General features: G+C 54.4%; 1 protein-coding gene across 2 annotated transcripts; it reads left to right on the top strand.

The window, feature by feature from the left end:
* The first annotated feature begins 1,605 nt into the window (after nt 1-1,605).
* Nucleotides 1,606-22,636, top strand: BRPF3 (bromodomain and PHD finger containing 3). Of its 2 annotated transcripts, none has more exons than XM_068159484.1 (13): nt 1,606-1,956; nt 7,930-9,332; nt 10,469-10,625; nt 12,041-12,172; nt 12,458-12,586; nt 13,571-13,883; nt 14,548-14,814; nt 14,900-15,400; nt 16,335-16,428; nt 18,495-18,592; nt 19,258-19,355; nt 19,728-19,882; nt 20,956-22,636. In XM_068159484.1, the coding sequence occupies exons 2-13, from the start codon at nt 7,948-7,950 to the stop codon at nt 21,137-21,139; spliced, it is 3,513 nt and encodes a 1,170-aa protein (XP_068015585.1). In that variant the 5' UTR covers nt 1,606-1,956; nt 7,930-7,947; the 3' UTR covers nt 21,140-22,636. The 2 variants fall into 2 exon arrangements, with proteins under 2 accessions (XP_068015585.1, XP_068015584.1); XM_068159483.1 differs by having other exon boundaries at nt 14,897-15,400.
* Nucleotides 22,637-23,065: the final 429 nt, after the last annotated feature.

Genomic DNA, 23,065 nt, shown 5'->3' with positions numbered 1-23,065 from the left:
TCGATGCCCCCTGCCTGGAGGTGTTCAAGGCCAGGTTGGGTGAGGCCTTGAGCAACCTGTGGGAGGTGTCCCTGCTCATGTCAACAGGGTTGGAGCTTGATGTTTAAGGTCCCTTCCAATCCAAACTGGTTTATGATTCTTCACAGAAAGAAGTGCTTAGAGGTTGACCTCTAAGACTGTTCAGCACTCAAAGTGTTTCCCCACATTTAAAGCCTCCAACAGGCTCTTCTCCAACCTTCAGTGCTTTGCAGCAGAGACTTGCCACGGAGCGCTTGGCCATGCTCAGATTCCACTGTTCATATAAGAGACAGAACATTCATGGCTGGGCCAAGAACATTCATTTTTCCTTCTGAAAACAACTCACTGGATTCTATAAATTCCAGTGCTGCCATTATGCAATACCCAGCACGATCTGAGTGGGAGCTGGAGCGTTCCTGTGCCCAACTCTGTGGCATGCTCTATAAAAAACAAGTGTGGGAGCCTCTGCAGGTCCTATCCCCGCACCCAGCTGCAAACACAACTTCTTCCTTTCTCACTTCTGTCCCTCTCACCATCCTTCCATCCCCTCAGGAGGCCATCTGGACCTGAAGCCTTAGGCTAGAAAATAAATGTGGACTTATTTATTCCCATCACTGAGGTGGTTTGACAGTGGCAGAGAGGAGGCTGCAGAGTGCAGCCAAGTCAGACTGTAGCACCTGGTGGTGCTCCTGCGTGCTCTGGGACACCCCACTGCCTCCTGCAATCAAGAAACAAAATAGGAGTGGGGGGGTGGGCAGGATGAAGGCACCTCAATGAGCCTGGAGCAGAAATTCCAGCTTCTCCAGTTGCCTAGGGGCTCCTTGGAGGAAAAGATTGGCCTAAAAATCAGAGACTCATCAAGTTTGAAAGAGACCGTGGAGATCATCCAGTCCAACTGTCAGCCCAGCACCATTCAGGCCGTTAAGCCCTGTCCCGCAGGGCTGTGCTCACACGTTTCTCGCAGGGCTGGCGGCTCCCCCACCTCCCTGGACAGCCTGTCCCAACGCCTGACCACTCTCGCAGCAAAGAAACCTTTCCTAATCTCCAACCTAAACTTCCCCTGGTGCAACTTCAGGCCATTTCCTCCCCTCCTAAAGCGACCCCCACGACTGCACCCCTAGGCAAACCCCAGCGCCGAGGAGCCGGCAGCGGGGGCCGGGACAGCCGCTGCGCTCCGCCTCGCCGGGCACCGGCGGGAGCACCTCACCGAGAGCCACAAGGCCAAGGACACCCCCTCCCTCCCTCCCTCCCTCCCTCCCACCGCCCCGCAGCCCCCGGGGGCCTCCCGCTCGGCTCGGCCCGGGGGTGGGAAAGGACCATGGAGGGGCGGGCGGTCCCTGCCCGCCCTGGGGGGGAGCGAAGCTCGGCAGCCCCCTCCCCCGCCTGCCCGCCGGCTGCTGCCGCCTCTCCTCGCCGCCCGGCCGGGCTACGCCGCCCCTGCCGCCGCCGCTTCCATCTTGTGCCTGCGTCCCCTGCTCCCCCTCCTCCCCTTCCCTTCCCCTCCACACGGCACCGGGAGCGGCGGGGGCGCTGGAGCGAGCGGGGCCCGGGGGAGGGAGGGAGGGAGGGGGGGGCGGGGGGGGGGGGGGAGGGTGAGGGTGGTGGGGGGCGAAGCGGCACCGGGGCTGGAGCGGCAGCGGCGGCAGCGGCAACATGAGGAGGCGGCGCTGAAGAAGGCGGCGGTAGCCGGAGAGGACGGAGCCGACATCTTGTGCCCTCCCCTCCCGCCGCCGGCTGGGTGAGCCCGTCCGCCCCAGGGGGGAGGGGAGGGGGCGGCGGAAAGAGAGCATTTAAAGAGGAAAAAAAAAAAAAAAAAGAAAGAAAAAAAAAAAAAAAGAGGGGGAAAAAAAATTTAAAAAAAATCCCCCCCCCAAAAAAAGAAGGCGGCGGCAACGGTGGAGACCGCCACGGCGGCGGCGGCGCGCTGAGGCGGCCCAGGTAAAGCGCTGCGCGGGAGGCCGCGACACCCTTCCCTCAGGGGGGGTCTCTCCTCCCTCACACACCCCCGCGCCGGGGTCGCGGGAAGGTGACCGGGCGGGCGGGAAGGAGCCGAGCGAGGCGGGTGCGCTACAGCCTGCAGACCCCCGCTCCATCCCCGAGCGGCGAGAGCGGCCCCGCAACCCCTGGCCGAGAAACGGGTGGCGGCGGAGAAGCTCCTGCAGAAGGGGAACGGGAAGCACCGTGTCAGCCCGGCCCCCCCCTTGCCGCCATCTTGGCTCCCCCTTCCTCGCAGCGTCGGCGGGCGCCCCGCCCACCTTCTCCCACCCTATTGGCCCAGGGGGGGCCGAGCGCGCCCCTCCTTAGGCTCGCGGCACCTTGCTTTGCTATTGGTGGTGGGGCTGCGATGGATGGCGGCGGCAGCCAATAGGGTCCTGGCGGTGCTACGCGTTCGGCCCGCCCGGGTCCCCGCTCTCCTTGGGGACTTGTTCCGCTCCCGGGGGCGGTGTGGGCCCGCCCGGGCAGAGCTGGGGGCTGAGGGCGGGCTCATCGCTGGCACCTTCGTCGCAGGCAGCCTCCGCGTCGTCTTTTCCCACGGGTGTGGCTTTGTTTTTGCCCGGGTGTTTGCTGGGTCCTGACCTCCTTCACTGGGTGCGTCTGGGGCTCCCTAGGGGGATCCCGTGGCCTTAGCTGCGCAGGAGAGCTCCAGAGGGAGCTCCCGGTTGGCGCCTGGCGCAGCTTATGGCGTGTCGTGGTTCCCTCAGAGCATTGCTGCTGAGGTCAGACCACCTCATTACATGTCATGGTTTTCTCAGAGCGTTGCTGCTGAGGTCAGACACCGCTCATGACATGTCATGGTTTTCTCAGAGCATTGCTGCTGAGGTCAGACCACCTCATGACATGTCATAGTTCCCTCAGAGCATTGCTGCTGAGGTCAGACCAACTCATGACATGTCATGGTTTTCTCAGAGCATTGCTGCTGAGGTCAGACCACCTCATGACATGTCATAGTTCCCTCAGAGCATTGCTGCTGAGGTCAGACCACCTCATGACATGTCACGGTTTTCTCAGAGCGTTGCTGCTGAGGTCAGACACCACTCATGACATGTCATGGTTTTCTCAGAGCGTTGCTGCTGAGGTCCGACACTGCTCATGACACTGTTCATGTTCTCTCTCAGCACTGCTGAGGCCAGACTTCACCTTAAATATTGTCCTCAGCTCAAGGCAGTGTCTCACAGCCAGCCCTTGCAGCCTGGTGCATCGCTCATCAGCTGGACTTGGTTGCAGGGGGGGTTGATAAAAAACTTGTGTGCCATGCTCTGCAGGGCATCTGCTGAGTACCAGTGCTCCACATTGTAGGCATCGGTGTGGGCATGAGGAGCACAGGCCCTTGGCAGGGGTTTGTGGGGAATAGAGGTTTGTGGCAAGCATGGATGGGGCTGGAATATGGAGGGACAAGGCAGCAGGACCTTCAGCCAGCATTCTAGTTGGCCAAGAAAGGGGAGAAGGAAGCTGTGACTGTCCCAGGCTGTTTCTTTCCTCTGGGATCTGTTGCTTTGGTTTTATGGACGCATTTCTTGAATAGCTACCTCAGTGTCTGCTCCCCATGGTGCAGGGAGGGGTTTGAAATCACAGCAAGCAGCAACAAGTAGCCCATAGCTGTGTGGGTGCCAGTGTGGGACAGCACTGAGAAGGAGCATCTCCAGACCTTGTGTTTGACTTGGTGTCCTGGTGAGTTTTTGGTGACACTGAACCCCAAACATTTTACTTGTAGCCACTGTCAGTAATCTTGGGGCACTGGAGTGGAGCAAGAGCAAAGCTGTTCTGATCTGCTGCTGCCCACCAAGATCCAGGTGGCAGTGTCCTTGCTCCAGATCACTGAAGGTCTGTATCACCAAGGAACCTAGCTCCTCACTGTGATCTCCAAACCGTGCTGGAAAGGGCCAGGGAACTCCCCCAGCAGCACTGCCTTGAGCTCCTTCTTTGTGTCCTCTGCAGGTCAGCAGAGATTCAGCACTGGATAGAAAATCCTTGATGGTTCAGTGTGGGAAGGCTGGCAAGAAGGACTGGCACAGGAGGGAGGCTGAGGTCTGCAGTGTGAGAGGGTCCTCCAGCCCTTGCAGATGGCCAATACAGTATTGCTTGGGGGCATGTCACAGGCAGTGTTTAGCCCTTGTGCTGGATTTCCCAGGCTCTGTGTACCACAGGGGCCTGCACTCCGATGCTGCTCCATGTGAGGATATCTTCAGGTTCTTTTTGGTGGAGCTTTCACCCCCTTATAAGAAATGTAAGTCACCTGGTCGAGTTGCTTCCTCTTGGTCACCTTTTACAGCCCCTCAGGTGTCTTTGGTCCACAGGTATGAAAGATGCTGCTCGGAAGAACTGAACTTCTCCTGAGTCAGCTTCTGGAGTAGAGATCAGTTGATCCCTGGTGGCTTTGTGTCTTGTAGCCAGGCTGTTTCCTCGGTTGTGCTCTCTAGGAACCTCACCCCGTGCTCCTGGCTCAATCCCCGACGGAAATGGACGATGGGAGGATTTTGGAAAGCCTTGAGCACACTGTGGCTGTGGGACAAGTGTTTGAACTTTCTGCTTTCACATCAGCAGCCTTTGTCCGCGGCGAGTCAGAGTCACCATGGGCCGCAGTATCATTTAACCCTTCCAAAGTCAGGTCTGCTCAGCGTTCCAGCACGCACAGGGGCTGTTTGCAGAGGGATTCTGGTTTATCCCTGGCTGGGTAGATGTTTTCAAGTGTGCCAGGCACAATCCTAGATTACTGCTGAGAAGTTTTTTGTTGTTGCAGACAAGGTCAGAGCGTTCAGCTCGGCCTGTCTGCGTTCATTTCAAGGTATTTTGGAGGTGGGTAGCTGTGTCTCTCTCAATTTCCAGGTGCATTTTTTACCCCAGGCACTCGGCTCTCCTTGGCAGCAGTTTCTGTGCTGTTTCAGGTGATTTCCTGAAGCACTAAGTCGTTGTGTGTTCTGCAGATGGTTTGTGGCAGTTGGTTGCTGTGGTGGAAACCCGCTTTGGGTGATTCCTTTAGACAACCTACTGATTGTTTCACTAAGGCAAGAGGAATGCCATCCCCTTGGCTTTCCCTTCAGCAGGTGAAATAAATAACCCTTGGGGTGCTTGCTTGCTTCCCTGCAATTCCTCATCCTTCAGCACTCCCAGCCTCATTTTTCTTGGGCACTATTAATTGGGTGTGCTCAGCTCATGCTGATTACTTTATCCTCCACAATCTTTTCTGCTTAGATATCTTTTCTCCTCTGTTATCTTCTCTGCCCACAGCCCACCTGAATTGTAAGAGGTTTTCTAGTTTGTTTGAAGACCAAGTTGCTTTGAGATCTTCATTTTAAAATTCCTTCTTTTTTTTTTTCCTTTGCCTGCTGAATGAAGCTCAGCAACTGAGTCTCTGCAGTCTGCTGATCAAGTGGCTAATTAGAGTTCTAAGGCAAAGGTCCTCAAATTGGTCACACCTGGGAGGAAATTGTGGTCTGAAATGAAGTTGTGCCCTGCAGGCTCCATCCTTGTGGGATGGAACTGGCACCTGCAGCTGATGTCTGTGGATGCAAAGGAGGGTTTGGAAGCTTCCCAAAGCTTGTTCTGTTTCTTAGGACACAGGTTGTGTTGTGGCTTAGCCCTGTGGCTCACAAAGCCGGTACTTCGAGCTGAAACTTGTTGCTCCTGGGGTTTGGGACATCTTTCTGGGGAAAAACTTGGGTCTTCTTGTGGGGCCTGTGAGGTGCTGCTTGCTCTGACTTGCAGATCTGTGGAGCTGTGTCCTTCCCAGAGCAGAAATAACACAACAGCCAAGTACAAACTGTGGGTTTGTAGTGGGTTTTCTTGTCTGTGGGTGCCACACAGATGGGCTGAAAGCGTGGGCTGCTCTAAACAAGGGTGAGGTGCTGGCTCAGGCCTCTGTGTAGCAACAGATAAGCCCTGGGCTGACTTATCTGCTCATGGAGATTTTACATTTGCTTTTCTTTGTCTCCTCTCCAGCTTGTCACAGCCTCAGCCCATTCCTTCCCACAACTCACATTCCCATCTCTGACACTGTCCTTCTCACTTGCATTACTCACTTGGCCTCCTCTGCTTTCCCTCTTTGCTGCCTCCCTCCTTTGCCCTCAGGTGCCAGGCTGCTGCTGCCTGTCTCTGTCCTCCCCGAGCTCATCTCACCAGTTCCAGGCTTCTGCTCCACTGCCCCTAGACGGGCACCTCCTTAATGTCAGGGGCTGGCTCTCAAATCATTATCTGTGCTGCTGATTAGCAGTTTGTGAGGGCAGAGCTGGCTTGGGCTCTTCATTAAGGCTCTGAGCAAATACCTTTTCAGGCTAGAAGCTGCCCTGCTGCTTTTCTTCTCATACCCCTGTGGACCCTCAATGCAGAACCAGCTTAGGTGCCTGAACGTGGATTGTGGCTTCAGAGGAGCTAATGCTGAGCTTGTAAGTGCACCCTAGGGCCCTGCTGCTTGTTCCCATGCTCATTCCCCTTTGCTTCCTCATGGATCCCACCGAGGAGCAGAAGGGGTGGATGTTTGATGTCCAGTTCTGGGCTCTGCAGTTCCAGAAGGTCAGGGATAAACCAGAGAGTATCTAATGGAGGCTACGAGGATGATGAAGGGACTGGAACATCTGTCTGTTGAGGAAAGGCTGAGAGCCCTGGGGCTGTTTAGTCTGGAGAAGAGCAGCCTGAGAGGGGATCAAGAAGAAAGGCCCAGGCTCTTTCCAGTGGTACCTAGTGACAGGACAAAGGGCAAGGGGCACAAACTGCAACCCAGGAGGTTCCACCTGCGCAGGAGGAGAAACTTTTTTGGTGTGAGAGTGCTGGAACCCTGCAGTAGGCTTCCCACAGAGGTTGTGGAGTCTCTTTAGAGACTTTCAAGACCTATCTGGACATGTCCTTGGTGATCCTGCTTTGACAGAGTGTTGCACTCAGTGATCTTTGGGGGACCCTTCCAAGCCCTGCCATTCTGTGATTCTACGATCCAGCAGCCACTACATTGCTCTGTTCATCCTCTGCTTCTCTTTGGGATTTTGTGGCCTGGTTTGGATGTTGGGAAGGACATGGTGTGCTCAATGCACGCTGTCTGGAGAGGGGTGTAAGGAAAAGCTGCATCTGTGAGAGAAAGAGAAGCACAGCTTGGAGGATGATTTTCCATCACTCTATTTGCATCTGCAGTGTGGGAGAGGAAGATGTGGTGGTGGTGGTGGCAGCCCTGAGGTGGGAAACTTGGAGGAGCTTATGTAGAACTGGCAAAAAAAAAATGGGAACTACATTCAGAGGACAGGGGAGGTGCTTTCCTGTCTGCCTGAGAAACATCCAGCACATTTGGTGGGCTGTTTGGGATACAGAAGAAAAGCCAGAGGTGAAAGAACTCAAGTGCAGTTTGTGTGTGAATGGTGCCAGCAGATGTGAAAAGTGCTGTTTGAATTTTGGGGGAACTTGGTAGTTTACTTAAGATTAATTTGAGCTCTTCTCATCTGGTGGTTTGGGGATGTCTGCATCTTCTGACATGCAAATAGAGAAGGCTGGAGGGTGCTCTGATAGCATATTGTGAGATGGGGTCGATAGAACCAGTATCATTGTGCCAGGGGAGGTTTAGGTTGGAGATCAGGAACAATTTCTTTGCTACAAGGGTGGTCAGGGATTGGAACAGGCTGCCCAGGAAGGTGGTGGAATCCCCATCCCTGGAGGGGTTCAGGCAAGGTGTGGCCAGGGCACTTGGGGCCATGGTTTAGTGGCCATGGTGGTGCTGGCTTGCTGGTTGGGCTGGATGATCTCAGAGATCTTCTCCAACCTAAACAGCTCTGTGCTTCTATGATCTTGGAAGTTGAGGAGGCCTCAGCAAGCCTGCAGTTGCTGGAGTCTCCAGTAGAAACACTTCTGTGTTGCAGCACCGAGTGAGTTCTTGCATCGTGGCTGCTCCTCGCTGGTGTCCGTGGCTGACGCTGCCTCTGCCCTGCTCTGTTGCAGGGTCCCTGGGCCGCAGCGATGAGGAAGCCTCGGCGGAGGTCCCGGCAGGCCTTGGAGGGCAGACGCTGTCCCTCGCCCTACAGCCTCAAGTGCTCCCCCACTCGGGAGACGCTGACCTACGCCCAGGCCCAGCGCATCGTGGAGGTGGACATCGATGGACGGCTGCACCGCATCAGCATCTACGACCCCCTGAAAATCATCACCGAGGATGAGCTGACAGCCCAGGACATCACAGAGTGCAACAGCAACAAGGAGAACAGCGAGCAGCCCCTCTTCCCTTCCAAATCCAGGAAAACACCTTCCAAAAGCAAGAAGAAGGAGTCCTGCTCCAAACGTGCACCAGGGATATCCTTACACTTACCCCAGCCCAAGTTCCGCCTGGTGGACTCCTTCAGCCAGCCAGAAGCTGCTCCTCTCCCTGCCGCTTACTACCGGTACATCGAGAAGCCTCCTGAGGACCTCGATGTTGAGGTGGAGTATGACATGGATGAAGAGGATCTGGCATGGCTGGAAATGGTCAACGAGAAGAGAAGGGACGATGGCTATGGGACGGTTTCTGCAGACACCTTTGAGCTGCTGGTGGATCGGTTGGAGAAGGAATCGTACCTGGAGAGCCGCAACAGCGGCGCTCAGCAGTCCCTTATCGACGAGGACGCCTTCTGCTGCGTCTGCATGGATGACGAGTGCCACAACAGCAACGTCATCCTCTTCTGCGACATCTGCAACCTGGCTGTGCACCAGGAGTGCTACGGCGTGCCCTACATCCCTGAGGGGCAGTGGCTTTGCCGCTGCTGCTTGCAGTCCCCTTCTCGCCCTGTGGACTGTGTCCTTTGCCCAAACAAAGGTGGAGCCTTCAAGCAGACCAGCGACGGCCGCTGGGCTCACGTGGTTTGTGCCATCTGGATCCCGGAGGTCTGCTTCGCCAACACTGTGTTCCTGGAGCCCATTGAAGGGATAAATAACATCCCCCCAGCTCGGTGGAAGCTCACCTGCTACATCTGCAAGCAGAAGGGCATGGGAGCTGCTATCCAGTGCCACAAGGTGAACTGTTACACTGCCTTCCACGTCACCTGTGCCCAGAGGGCTGGGCTCTTCATGAAGATTGAACCCATGAGGGAGACCAGCATCAACGGCACCACGTTCACCGTGCGCAAGACTGCCTACTGTGGCAGTCATTCCCCACCCGGCACGGTGAGGAAAGGCTCTTCAGCTGCTGCTGCTGAGGGACAGTTGGCCACTGTGAAGGAGGAGAAAGAAGAGGAAGCAATTTCTTGCCCTCCCAAAGGATCTCTGAAAAAGAACCAGGTGAAGTTGAAGCAGAAGATCAAAAAGGAGCCTGGGGATGTGACCAGCGGGCGTTCGTCTGCGCCCATGGTGACAGTCACACAAATCCCCTCTTACAGGTGGGTTGTGCAGGTTGGGGGCAGGAGCTAGACAGGGTCTGTTTTGAGGGCTCAGTCCCTCTTGCTGTTGACCTTGGAAACTGAAGAGCCAAGACCCGGTGATAGCTGTGTTCAGAGTGCTCTGCAGCATCGCTCTCACCAGGGTTCTTCCACAGGAGCATTGCTGGCCCCCTCCGGTTTCCCTGCCCTGCTGAGCAGCCATCCCATACTGCTGCTTGGTCCCTACCAGCAAACACCCATCTACCACCTGAATTCACACAGATGGCTCTGAAGGTGTTTTTAAAACACTTCAGGCCTTCCAGCTTGGCAGGCAGATGAGGGTAATCCTGCTATTATTTTGGTTTTTAATTAATCTCCTCATTTCTTAATTCCTCCTTTAATTACAGAGCATGGCAGACCTGTCAGTGCTGCAGGCAGCTTTGAATTTGGCAGTGGATTAGTTTTTTCCCAGCTCTTCCTCATCAGAACTAGGTAGTGCTGAATCTTGGGTGCCTCAGGAAGTGTGGTGATGTCACTGGGATTTGAAGAGATAAGCTTTGGAAAAGTACTGATAAGGCACAGGTCTAAGACATGGTTTGAAAAGGTTAGAACAGATGATGCATTACTCTTACACTCCTGTCAAGTTAGTATCCCAGGCTCCAGCTTAATAACATCAGATTTAAGTGACCCCCAGGAAAGTTCTTGACACTGAAAGTAGTTTTGAAATCAAGGCTGGGAGCTGAATTGGTGGTTGAGCACAATGACCATGCTGTGGCAAGTGCCTGGGGAGAAGCCCCAGCCAAGCTGCTGTTAACCTAGGGAGGCACATATGGCTTCATGGGGGGCAGACCCCAGGCTGTGCCAGCTGCATGTGTGGCTCAGAGCGTTGACACAACACCACAAAGCTTCATTAGAGCAGTCAGACAATGGAATCATCTCCCAGGGGGAGCAGTGCATTCTCCTACACTCCTCAGTTGTCAGACTCAGCTTGACAGGATGCTGGACCAGCTCATTTCAACTACACCATCCCCTAGAAAGGTTGGACCAGGTGATCCTTGGGGTCCCTTCCAAGCTGGCATTCTGTGACTGAACCCTGATGAGAGTCTGCAGAGTCAGGATTTGCAGTTGGCTCCATGACATCTTTCTGCTTCCTTCAGGCTGAACAAAATCTGCAGTGGCCTCTCCCTGCAGAGGAAGAACCAGTTCATGCAGAGGCTCCACAACTACTGGCTGCTGAAGCGGCAGGCACGGAACGGGGTGCCCCTGATCCGGCGCCTGCACTCCCACCTCCAGTCCCAGAGGAATGCTGAGCAGGTACTTGGGGCCCAGCTGAACCTCTCTGGGAGAATGGAGAGCTTGCATTCCAGAAGGAGATGTGCTTGATGCATGGCTGGGAAGGGGAGTGAGGATTTAAGGATCAGAGTGACCTGCTCAAAGTCTCTTTTGGTCTCCCCTTGGTGTGCTGAGTCCTGGAGAGCTGAGTCAGAGGGATGTCCCTTGTGTCACTGGAACTGGTGTTGAGGGACCAGCAGGTTAAGAGTTTGTCCCCTGAGTCAGGAGTGTGCAATGATGTGATGGGCCTTTGGTGAGCTGATCTTTTAGATGAATCATAAAACCACACTCCTCACGAGTGATTAGAGGTCCCCTCCTCAAAAAATGGGTGTTAGCTCCAGAGTCCTGCCCACATTCCAGTTTGGGTCATTCTTCCTGCAGCTTCCTCAACTCCTGACCCTCCCATGCACATTCATGTGGAAGTTTAGACATAACCATCAGCTCTGCACTCCTTTGCCTCCTCCCCTGAGCTGGTGTCCAGAGTCATTTGATCTCAGTGCTGTTAGGGAGCCCTGCTTTGGGACAAGAAGTAGTTGATGAAGTAATGAAGCAGTTTGACTCTACCCTCTACTGCAGGCTATCAGGAGGTGCTGTGCACCTTGTGCACTTGGCTTCTGCCTGCACTTGGAGGAGTTTCTAGGCTTTTGGTTTGCATGAGGCCTGCTCTGTGTGATCAGTAGAAAAACTACTTACTTCCCATTCCCCAGCCTGGAGCTTGGAGAGGTTCAGCATTTCCTTGGTGTCTTAAGTTGGCAATTTACCAGGAGTAACCTCTTAAAAACAAACATCCAATAAATAAAACCCACTGGGGGCCTGTGGAGCAGTTGCCCTCTCTTGGCAGTCGTGTGGGAGTGTTTGCTCTTCAGTTGTACCCTCAAACCCATGTAAAAAGCTGCAGATTGAGGAGAGGCAGGATTTGCTTTACAAAGCCACTGAATTGTGCCTTGGAAGGTGTGGGCTCATCTCTCAGCGTTGGCTGCTCCTTTGTGTTTTGGCAAATCTCTTTCCAGGGCTCTGTTTCTTGTTGGGTGTAAAGAGGACAGGAATAGCTCTTCTCTGCTGTGCTGTTCCCGTTGTACTGCAGGCTCTTTGGGCTGCCTCTTTGGTGCACAGCAGCCAACAGAAGAATTTTCCAGCCTCTGTAATGAACCTGGATGTGAAAGCAGGGAGGGTATAAATGAGCACATGCTGAAGTGAGCTCCCAGAGCGTGGGATTTAGCTTCACAGGAAGGGTGGAATCCAGTGAGGCTGACGTTAGGGCTGTCAGACAGCTAAGTGTTGGGGAACAGGCTGGACGAGAGGCAAGGAGACAGGAGGAAGGCTGAGAGTACTTCATACCTAGAAAGAGGAGGAAAGGCAGTTCTTGTTTTATCTCACCCCACTGCTCTACCTTGCAGAAGGAACAGGATGAGAAGACCAGTGCAGTGAAGGAGGAGCTGAAGTACTGGCAGAAGCTGCGGCACGACCTGGAGCGGGCACGGCTGCTGGTCGAGCTGATCCGCAAGAGGGAGAAGCTCAAACGGGAGCAGGTGAGTTCAGCTCTGCCTGTCAGGTTGATGCCTCCAGCTTTGTTCTCATGCAAGAATCATAGAGTTGTTTTGGTTGGGAAAGACCTCTAAGACCATTGAATCCAACCACCTACCCACCACCACCATGACAATTAAACCACGTCCCAGAGTCTACCAGCAGTGAGTCTACCAGGCCGGTGGTGTCAGACCGGAGGTGTCGGAGCTGGGCTGATGATTCAGGAGAAACTGGAGGGAGACACCTCTCAAATATCCTGTCCTTGATAACTGTGCTCATCCTGTCCCCAGGTCAAGGTTCAGCAGGCTGCTATGGAGCTACAGCTGACCCCTTTCAACGTCCTTCTGCGCACCACGCTGGACCTGCTGCAGGAGAAGGATGCTGCCCAGATCTTTGCAGAGCCTGTGAACCTGAACGAGGCAAGTCTTCTTCCTAGAGGTGTCTGATGGGCTGTAGATGAGGTATTGCTGGGCAGCAGCTCATGTGCTCTCATAACCCTGGAAGCACAAACCACCTTGTCCCAAGATGCTGGTGGGTTAAAGAACATCTCAGAGAGGCCTCACAGTGTGGGTGTCCTGGGCCAAGAAAGGGTGTTTGTGTTCTGGAAGCTTCAACACATCTCAGACAAGAAATGTCTGCAGAGCCAGGATCATAAGGGCTGGAAAAGACCTCCAAGTTTTCCAGATTGTATCAGGTTGGAAGGGAGCCTCAAAGCTCATCTTGTCCAGTGCCCCTGCGGTCAGCAGGGACACCTCCAACTAGATCAGGCTGCCCAGGTGCCACATCAAGTCTGATCTTGAATGTCTCCAGGGATGAGGCCTCCCTCAACCACATCGCTGGGCAGCCTGATCCAGTATTTTACCACTCTCATTGTGCAGAACTTTCTCCTGATGTCCAACCTAAATCTCCCTTGCTCCAGTTTGCCCTTTGTCCTGTTGCTACAAGCCTTGCAGGCAGCCCCTGCCCAGCCTTCCTGTAGGTCCCCTTCAGATATTGAAATGCAGCTCTAAGCTCTCCCTAGAGCCTTCTCATGTGCAGGCTGAACAGCCCCGATTCTTTCAGCCTGTCCCCATAGGGGAGGTTCTCCAGCCCTCTGATCATCTTCATGCCCCTCCTCTGGACCTGCTCCAGCAGGTCCATGCCCCTCTTGTGTTGAGTATCCCATAGCTGGACACAGCACTGCAGGTGAGGTCTCGCCAGAGCAGCTCATCAAGTCCAACCATTAACCCAGCACTGCCAAGGCCACCGTTAAACCCTGTCCCTCAGCACCGCATCTCCACACCGTGTCTGCCTTGCCCGGGTGGCACAGGAGCGCAGTGCCCCTTGCTGGTGGAAGGGGCAGCCAGGTGCTGGTGCTGGGCTGGTAAATGGTGTTTGTAATTGTACAGGTTTTATATGTTTAGGTTCCAGATTACCTGGAATTCATTTCCAACCCAATGGATTTTTCCACCATGAGGCGGAAGCTGGAGTCCCACCTGTACCGAACGTTGGATGAGTTTGAGGAAGACTTTAACCTTATAGTTGCCAACTGCATGAGGTATAATGCTAAAGAAACGATTTTCCACCGAGCAGCTGTCCGCCTCAGGGACCTGGGGGGAGCCGTCCTGCGCCATGCACGGCGGCAGGCTGCAAGCATCGGCTTTGACCCTGCTGTGGGGCTTCACCTGCCTGAGTCACCCAAAACCAAGGACTTTTACCGCTTTTCTTGGGAGGATGGTGAGTGCTGAGCAGCTCCTCTTCGCTTTCAGGCGCCTCTTAACTGTCTGTCTTTGTGCTGAGCTCGGCAACCAGCGGGCATGGAGCTCCCAGCTGCCGGTCAGGGTATGGGAATGGGGTTGGAAAGGACCCTCTAAGGCCATCTTGTCCAATCCCCCTGCGTTCAGCAGGGACATTCCCAACTAGAGCAGGCTGGCCAGAGCCACATTAAGTCTGATCTTGAGTGTCTCCAGGGATGGGGCCTCACCCACATCCCTGGACACCCTGTTCCAGTATTTCACCACTCTCATTGTGCAGAACATCCTCCTGATGTCCAAACTCTTATCTCCCCTGCTCCAGTTTCAAGCCATTGTCCCTCATTCTGTCATCAAAGACCCTTCTAAACAGCCCTGCCCAGCCTTCCTCTATGTCCCCTTCAGATCTTGGAATGCAGCTCCAAGGTCTCCCTAGTGCCTTCTCATCTGCAGGCTGAACAACCCCAGTTTGTTCAGCCTGTATTTGTAGAAGTGCTCTGGCATTACCTCTCCCATCTGCTCTTAGCAATTCCTAAATCCCCACACTAAGGCAGTTGGTTCCTGCATGGCAGCAGTGGGGCGAGGCGTGGCAGTGCTCTCAGATGCAGAAACTTTACTCCTTCCCTTCATGCTGCACTCTTTTGCTGCAGTGGATAACATCCTCCTCCCGGAGAACCGTGCTCACCTTTCCTTGGAGGCCCAGCTGAAGGAGCTGCTGGAGAAGCTGGACTTGGTGAGCAGCATGAGGTCCAGCGGCGCCCGCACGCGGCGCATCCGGCTACTGAGGCGCGAGATCAACTCTGTCCGGCAGAGGCTGGCCCAGCAGCAGAGCAAGACCCTGCCCAATGGGGAGCCTGTGCCATGGGAAGAGGGACTGGAGAAGACATCGAGGGAAGGGGATGAGGAAGGGGAGAAAGGTGAGAGGTGGCAGATGTTGATGGCTGGTAGGACTCTTTGCACTCACTCTAAAACACTCAAGTGGATTCTTTATTCCTCTAGCAGATGACACCAAGCCCCCACATCCTCCAACCCTGGAGCCCACAGGACCTGCACCTTCCCTCTCAGAGCTGGACTCTCTGCAGGACCCTCCAAAGCTCAAACCCATCAGTGAAAGCAAGTCCCTGAATCAGCTGCAGAAGAGGATGGTGTCGGACAGGGAGCTCTTTGAGAAGCAGGCCCTGGAGCGGGAGAGCGAAGCCTTCCAGCGCCTGCTCAGCGACAGGGGCCTCAACGGCCTGGCCCTGCCGCCCCCTGACAGCCCCGACAGCCCCTGCCTGGGCGGCGTGGGCCGCAGGACATCTGTGCTCTTCAAAAAGGCTAAGAATGGGGTGAAGCTGCAGAGGGGCCTGGACTGCTCCCTGGAGAACGGGGAGGACCGTGGGCAGAGTGGGCAGCGTACCTCTGCCCGCTCCGCTGCCGAGCGCCCCGCGCGGAAGAGGACACAGAGCAGGGCCTGCGGTGACGGCGATGGAGAGAAGTCCCCCAGGCAGGCAGGGCAGAGAGGTAATTCCTGTTTCTGTTATGTACCCTTGGAGTCTTCGAGGTGGGGCTGAGGGAAACTCTTGGGCTGAGCAAAGACATCTGCATCCAGACTACTGGAGTGCATCAGGAAGAGTGTGGCCAACACGTCGAGGGAGGTTCTCCTCCACCTCCACTCTGCCCTAGTCAGGCCACATCTGCAGTACTGGGTCCAGTCCTGGGCTCCCCAGTTCAAGAGAGACAAGGGACTACTGGAGACAGTTCAGATGCTGAGGGGCCTGAAGCATCTCTGTAAGGAGGAAAGGCTGAGAGCCCACACCTCAAATATTATCTTGAAGATGTTTGGCTGTTAGAAAGTGGCCAACAAACAGAGAATGGAAGGAAAGGACTTGAATGTGAGGATTAACTTACCAGGACAGGTTAAAGGAGACACAAATGGCTTTTCCAAAGAGTCTGGAGTCTCTCCACATCATCTGGCACTACCTGTGACTGAGTGAGCTCTGCTTTCCTGGGCCTGTTCCCATGGGCAGGGACCAGCTTGAGAGCCCAGCCCAGGCTGAGGCAGAGAGAAGTCCCTGGCAGTCAGCATGCAGTCTCCATGTCCTTTCCAAACAGACTGGAAGCCAGATGAGCAAGTGGTTCATTTCCTGGCCTCTGGGTCTTCCAGCAAGCTGGGTGCTGAGTGGAGCTCTTCTGTAACATCCCTGGGCACCTCTCCAGTGCTGCCTCTTCAGAGGCAGCCCAATTTTTCATCTGTTGGGGTAGAAATAGCTTCTCTTCATCACCTTTGGGTTGCTGCTGAGTCTGGAGAGCTCTGTGTGGCATTTCCCTCTCTGGCTGAGGTACTCAGCATCTTTGTGGCTGGCAGTTGTGTGACCATGACCTTACCTGAGCCTTGGCAGCAGCTCTGTGTGTTGCTGCTGCTGTGTTGGGCTGATTCCCGTTTTCTCCTTGGCAGGGGTCACCAATGGCTTCGTGAAGCACACTGAGAGTGGCTCTGACTCTGAGTGCAGCTCTGGCCTGGCAGGTGGACTGGTGTTTGAAGCCTGCAGGTAAGTACCCCATGCAGAACTTCCCCAGAACACCTTCTGTGTCTGGATTATCTACCTGGGCTTATTGTTTGACTTTAGTGACTTCTGACTTTGTGTGTTGACCCTGCACAAAAAACAAGTGACAGGGTGAAGCACCCTCAAGTTGTGCCAGGGGAGGTTTAGGCTGGGTATCAGAAGATCCTTCTCCACTGAAAGGGTTCTCAAACACTGGAACAGGCTGCCCAGGGAGGTAGCTGAATCCCCTTCCCTGGAGATGTTCAAAAGTCTCAGAGATGTGGTGCTGAGAGGCATGGCTTGGCATCAGCCTTGGAAGAGTCAGAGAATGGTTGGGGCTGATCAGGTAGCTGGGGACAGACTATTGAGCAGGGCCTGCTGTGACAGGACAAGGGGTAGTGGTTTGAAACTGAAAGAGGCAGATTCAGACTAGAGGGAAGAAAGTTTTTCCACTGAGGATGGCAAAACCCTGGCCCAGGTTGCCCACAGAGAGGTGGGAGATGCCCCATCCCTGGAACTGTTCCATGTCAGGTTGTCTGAGGCTGTGAGCACCCTGCTCTAGTTGCAGAGATCCCTGCTGACTGCAGGGGGTTGGACTGGATGAGCTTGAAAGGTCCCTTCCCACCCAAACCAGCCTGGGATTCTCTGATCTTCTGCTCAGTCATTGCCTTTTCTACTACCTGGATACCACCATGACCCCATGCACAAGAAGCTGCTGCAGTAAACTGTGGGAAAGCAAGGGGCTGCATGGGAGCAAAAATAAGAGAGGGTTGGACTCACACAGAGTTGTGGTGTCAACTGAGCAAGGGCCCTTGAGTCATGCAGAAATCCTTCCTGAGGCAAGGATGCTGTCAGAGCAGGACCAGGAACTGGCAACTCGCCTTCAAACCATGTCCTGCCCTTCTGGCCCCACCATATTTGCCTCCATTTCCCCACCTGTAAGTGAGGGAGACAAATCTGAACTGAGAGAGGAGTGGGGGGGCCTTGTCAGGTGATGTTTGTGGAGCACTTTGAAGATGTAAGTGCTGATTACAATAATTGCAAGCAATTCCCAGAGCAAAAATGACATTAGGGCTGTGTGCCACCCACTAAACGAGGAGTGAAGCCCAAGCTGCTCTCTCTTGGGGGACTTGGACAATTACTCTCTTTAGGAACAGCTCTGTTTGCTGCTTTTCTTCTCCACTCAGGAGGGGCTGGTTAGTAGAAGGTTGTAAGGGAGGGAAAAAAAAATCAAGGAAGAATTACAGGAAGTGGAAAACTGATTGCTTGAGGTGGAGATGGTGCAGGTTTGGAAGTGTTTGTAGTCGTGGTTGGGCTTGATGAGCTTAAAGGTCTTTTCCAACTGAAACAGTGCTGTGATTCTACAGTGAGGTCAAAGGATGTTCAGCAGTCAGGGAACTACTGGAGAGGCTCCAGCAGAAGCTATGAAGATACTGAGGGGCCTGGAGCAGCTCTGTGAGGAGCAAAAGCTGAGAGCTCTGGGGCTGAGAGCCTGGAGAAGAGCAGCCCCAGAGGGGAGCTGAGCAATGTTCAGCAAGAGCTAAAGGGTGGGGGCACTAGAGGCTGGGGCCAGACCCTTGGTGGTGTTGCCCTGGGATGGGACAAGGGGCAATGGGCACAAACCTGGAACCCAGGAGGTTCCACCCAACCAGGAGGAGAAAGTTCTTTGGTGTGAGGGTGCTGGAGGCCTGGAGCAGGCTGCCCAGAGAGGTTGTGGAGTCTCCTCTGCAGAGCTTCCAAACCCAGCTGGCCATTGTGACCCTGGACAAGCTGCTGGTGGTGCCCTGCTTTAGCAGGGGGGTTGGACTGGATGGTCTCCAGAGGTGCCTTCCACCCCCCACCACGCTGGGGTTCTGTGTGAGATGGGTTAATAGAGTCTGTGTTGTGTTTGCTCTCCAGCATGAAGTCTTTGCTGGGTTCCTTCAGGTATTCAGTGCTCTCTTCATGGCAGGGGTGCCCTGTGCAGCCCTTCTGCAGTATTTTAAGCAGCCCTGAGGAATCCATTTACTTGGCTTTGCTTCCCAGGGCAGTCTGTGTTCTCCTAACCCCCAGTCTCCCATCTTCTCTGGCAGTGGTTTGATGCCTCCCAAGCGCAGCCGCGGGAAGCCTGCTCTGTCCCGGGTGCCCCTCTTGGAAGGGGTGAACGGAGACTCCGACCACAGCAGCTCAGGTGAGAAGAGCTGCAGAGCAGCCCTGCTCTGGGGGACACTCTGCTCTGGTCTCACCATACCTACCTGAACCAGGGCTAACAGATCTCAGTACCCACCAGGAGCCAGTCCTGCACAGCCTACCCAGGTTTCTCAGCAGGCTGCTCACCTGCCTTTGCTTGTTACCAGTGTGGGTTGTGGCATCAAACACTTCTGCTTTCACTTTGGCTTTCACTCTGTTCTCCTTGGGTGGCAGCCCAGGGACAGGGCAAGGGGCAGTGGGCACAAACTGGAACCCAGAAGATTCCACCTGAACAGGAGGAGAAACTTCTTTGGTGTGAGGGTGCTGCAGGCCTGGAGCAGGCTGCCCAGAGAGGTTGTGGAGTCTCCTTCTTTGGAGAGCTTCCAAACCCAGCTGGGCATTGTGACCCTGGGCAGCTGCTGTGGGTGCCCTGCTTTAGCAGGGGGGTTGGACTGGATGAACTGCAGAAGCACAGAGGTTGACAAATTAAACCAGAAACACTGCCAGGATGTTTCAAGCACAGCAGCAGCTCACCTGGTGTAGCTGATTGCTACTGGGATGATGCAGGCCTGCATGCCTGGGGCAGCTGACTCTGTGATTTCTGGTTTCAGCACAACCACCTTGCTTGTACTCACTCTCCTAAGCCTTGCTTCATCTCTCCCTTAGGCAGGACTCTCCTGATGGCCTTTGAGAGTCAAGCTGAGCTGGAGCCCTTGGAGCTGGTGTGGGCTAAGTGCCGTGGTTATCCCTCCTACCCTGCCTTGGTAAGTACCCTGCTGCTCTCAGCCTGCTCCCACAGCACAGTACCAGTGTGCAGCATAAGCAGACACAGAAGGGAAAGTTCTCAAATCATGCAATAGCTGCTCCTTAAGGTCCTTTCCAACCCATTCCATGAATCTATGAACCCACAGCACCACACACTCAGGACCTTTCCCTTTTTTAACCTCGGGTGCTGACTGACTCCCCTTCCTCACGGGGAGCCTCAAGGACAGGAACATCCTTTCAGAATTGCCAGGAATGCTGCTTTCCCCATCCCAAGGAGTTTGCCTTGTCTAGCTGGAATAGACTGAGAGAAGAGGTTACAGAAGGTGCTCCTTGAGGGTTGGTGCTGAAATCTCCTTTCTCTCTCTCTCTAGATAATTGATCCCAAGATGCCACGTGAGGGTTTGCTCCACAATGGAGTCCCCATCCCAGTCCCACCTATGGATGTGTTGAAGCTGGGGGAGCAGAGGCAGACAGAGGCAGAAGAAAAGCTCTTCCTTGTCCTTTTCTTTGACAACAAGAGAACCTGGTGAGTGTGTGCAGAGAGGCAGGTCCTGTGCTGGGTGCTCTGGCAGTGAGGGAATGGTTAGCAGCATCTTGGCTGCTGGATTATGGTGATGGTGTTAGCTGTGACCTGGAGGAGTTAGATGTGCAGCAGACAAGAAGAGTCTGACTGGGGAAGGCAGCCTGCTCCTCCTCCCCTAAGGGCATGACACCTGCTCAGGAATGGAGTTAGCTGTGGTAGGTTGAGAGACCAATTCTCCCACCACAGGCAAAAGACAGACTCAGACAAAACAGATTGCAGAAATGGTGGAAAGTTTAAATGGGGAAAAAAAGCCAATGGCAGTTTTACAGAAAACCACAAGCACTGTGACAGAGGAGAGAGATCCCAAAACATACCCAAGAACATCCCACCCCCACCTGGGGGTACACCCAACCCCCCCTCCCTTCCCCAGGGCTCTTTCCCCACCCCAACCCAGCCTTGGGCCTGGGCAGGCCCAGGGGAGGCAGCTCATGCCATTTAGCTAGGCAGCAGCAAGGGAAGAAGGAGGAAGTGAGGCCCCCTGGCTGGTGTTTTATAGGGGAGCAGGGCATTATGGGGTGAAGTTCTGAGCCCCTCAGTTTAGGAAGGACATTGAGACACTTGAGCATGCCCAGAGAAGGGCAACAAGGCTGGGGAGAGGCCTTGAGCACAGCCCTGTGAGGAGAGGCTGAGGGAGCTGGGGTTGCTTAGCCTGGGGAAGAGGAGGCTCAGGGGAGAGCTCATTCTCTCTACAACCACCTGAAGGGTGCTGGTAGCCAGGAAGGGGTTGGACTCTTTAGCTTGGCCATGGCCACTCTTGCAGCAAACAAATTTTTCCTCCTCTCCAACCTAACCCTCCCCTGGCACAATTTCAGGCCATTTCCTCTCATTCTGTTACCTGATCCTGGGGAGCAGAGACCAACCCACACCTTGCTCCAGCCACCTCCCAGGGAGCTGTGGAGAGCCAGAAGGTCTCCCCTCGGGCCGCACAGCCGCAGCTCCCTCAGCCCTTCCTGCAGCCCTGCACCCCACGATTCTCTTCCTGATTCCATGCTGTGAGTGACTCCTTCCTGTTGCAGGCAGTGGCTTCCACGGGACAAGGTCTACCCCCTGGGTGTGGACGACACTGTGGACAAGCTGAAGATGATGGAAGGTCGCAAGAGCAGCATCCGCAAGTCGGTGCAGGTGGCCTACGACCGCGCCATGAGCCACATGAGCCGCGTGCGGGGGGACCACCCCTTCCTCCCCTCCACCTACCTGTAAGGCCTGGGGCTGCCTGGTCCCCGCCTCGTCCTCCACACCCCTCCGTGGTGGCAGAGAGCAGCATCCCGAGCGCCGCCCCCCTGGCTGGGGGATGCTGTTGCCAGCAGTTCTCGGCACTCCTCCGAGTACCCTGCGCTGTGCCAAACCAGCCTGCCTGGCTGCTTCCTGAATGTGTCTCGCTGAGGAGCTGGCAGGAGATGAAATGTAGAGTCCAGAGGGCCAGGAGTGAGTGAGGTGGGAGAAGCTGCTGCTGGGTGGTGATGGGGGGAGCCAAGGGGAGCTGCTGAAGCGAGCAGCACGTGGCTAGCCAAACCTCACGCAGGTCCCTGCCTCCCCTCTCCCCAGTGCTTGTTGGAGTCTTGAGCTCCTCAGCCAGCCCTGAGTTACTCACCCGCTGGAACCCAACCAGGCAAGATCCCAACTGGACTTTCTGTTGTGCCAAATTTAACCCAAACCATCATTGGCCTTTGTTTTCTGCATTTTTATTGGCATGTTTTTTCTGACATTGATTGTCCCATCTCATTGCAGAGGGGGGAAAAAAACCAGTAGCTGGGAGCTCCTGTTGGGATCTTCCCACCTACACCTGTGGTGTTCTCCTGTCGTGGTCTTTTCCTGCAGCTGTGCATGGGTCTGACCTTTGGTCACCTCCCCCTCTGCTGCACCCCCATGCACAGCTGCACACTCAGCTTTAAGCAGGATTTTTTTCCCCTTCATGTCTGTGTGTCTCCTAGCAGTTGCTTGGGTAGTTTTGGCCATTTCAATCCTGATTTTTGTGACCCTGCTCCTTCCCAGCCCCAGTTCATGTCGTGGTTTTAAGTGCAGTAGCTGAGTCGTGAGCGAGGAGAATTTCCTTCGTGTTTTTTGGAGGTGCCTGAGGAGCTGGAGCAGCTCTGAGGGCACTGAGGTTGATCAGGGTTGGAGGGAGATGCATCTTTTGTGGTGGTTTCCACACATTTGGTGTAGGGCTCCTCTTCCTTTCTTCCTTTTTTTGTTTGGGCCTTCTCTCTGCTGTTTTCCTCTAGCTCTGGCTTGAAGCCAAGAGCAGCACATCACCATTTCTGCCTTTTCACCTCCTCCCACACCCACATATCCTTACCCCTCGGTGGTGGGGGGGGAGGGTGCTCCAGCCTTGTCACCTGTGCAACCCCAGCTCTGCTGACAATCCCTGGAACGTTGAGGTTTGCATCATGAAGACAAAACCCAATGGGGACAAACCCATGCTGGGCAACAGGGTGACAAAACCTTTTCCCCCTTGGCCAAGGACTCTGATGTTTGGGGTTGTTTTTTGGGGGGGGGGGGGGTGGTTCTCTTCTCTTCTCTTCTCTTCTCCTTCCCCCTTTCTATTTCTTTGCTTTCCCATGTTCAGAACCAAAGGTGCAGAGCAAGATTGTAGACTGAAGCTCATCTTTTGTTTTTGTTTTGGCTTTGGAACTCAGCATTTTTTTATTGCTTTACCTTTCTGTTGGTTTGTTTTCATACTGAACAGAATGTGGAAGCGGGGGGGGGGGGGGGAGGGAGGGGGGGGGGGGGAGAGGGGAGAAGAGGATTAATAATAATGATTAATAATAATTAGTGGGGAGTAATCACTGCCATTTCTACTTGGTCTACTTTTTTAAAGTACCACTTCTTATACATTGGGACATGGAACCACACTTTGAGGGAGATTGCTGTAATATATCTCAAGAGGTGGGGCGTAGGGTTTTGTAATGATGATAATAATAATAATGCTGATAATATAATTGATGATAATAATGATGATGATGATGCCTGTGGAGCGTGGCTGGTGGAAGGGCCCCCTTCTGTGTACATAGCTGTAAAAAACAGAATACCACTCTTAAATTATTTAGACCTCTTGTCACCATCCTTGAAGTCCTTGAAGTCGGTGTTGCTGGGTCCTGTTGTTTAGCTGCACACAGTGTAACTTAT

The sequence above is a fragment of the Melanerpes formicivorus genome, unplaced genomic scaffold (assembly GCF_026170545.1).
Source record: "Melanerpes formicivorus ecotype bairdi unplaced genomic scaffold, bMelFor1.0.p_v2 SCAF_46, whole genome shotgun sequence".
NCBI classification, from domain to species: Eukaryota; Metazoa; Chordata; class Aves; order Piciformes; family Picidae; genus Melanerpes; species Melanerpes formicivorus.
Note: the sequence above shows the minus strand (reverse complement) of the source record. Positions and strands in the feature narration are given on the sequence as shown.

What these genes read in the sequence shown, in the direction of transcription:
- BRPF3 (XM_068159483.1), top strand. Translation starts at nt 7,948, where the DNA reads ATGAGGAAGCCTCGGCGGAGGTCCCGGCAGGCCTTGGAGGGCAGACGC. An exon ending in CCCAGAGGAATGCTGAGCAG is followed by an intron (nt 10,626 to 12,040) that starts GTACTTGGGGCC and finishes TCTACCTTGCAG; the next exon opens with AAGGAACAGGATGAGAAGAC. An exon ending in CTCCGACCACAGCAGCTCAG is followed by an intron (nt 18,593 to 19,257) that starts GTGAGAAGAGCT and finishes TCTCTCCCTTAG; the next exon opens with GCAGGACTCTCCTGATGGCC.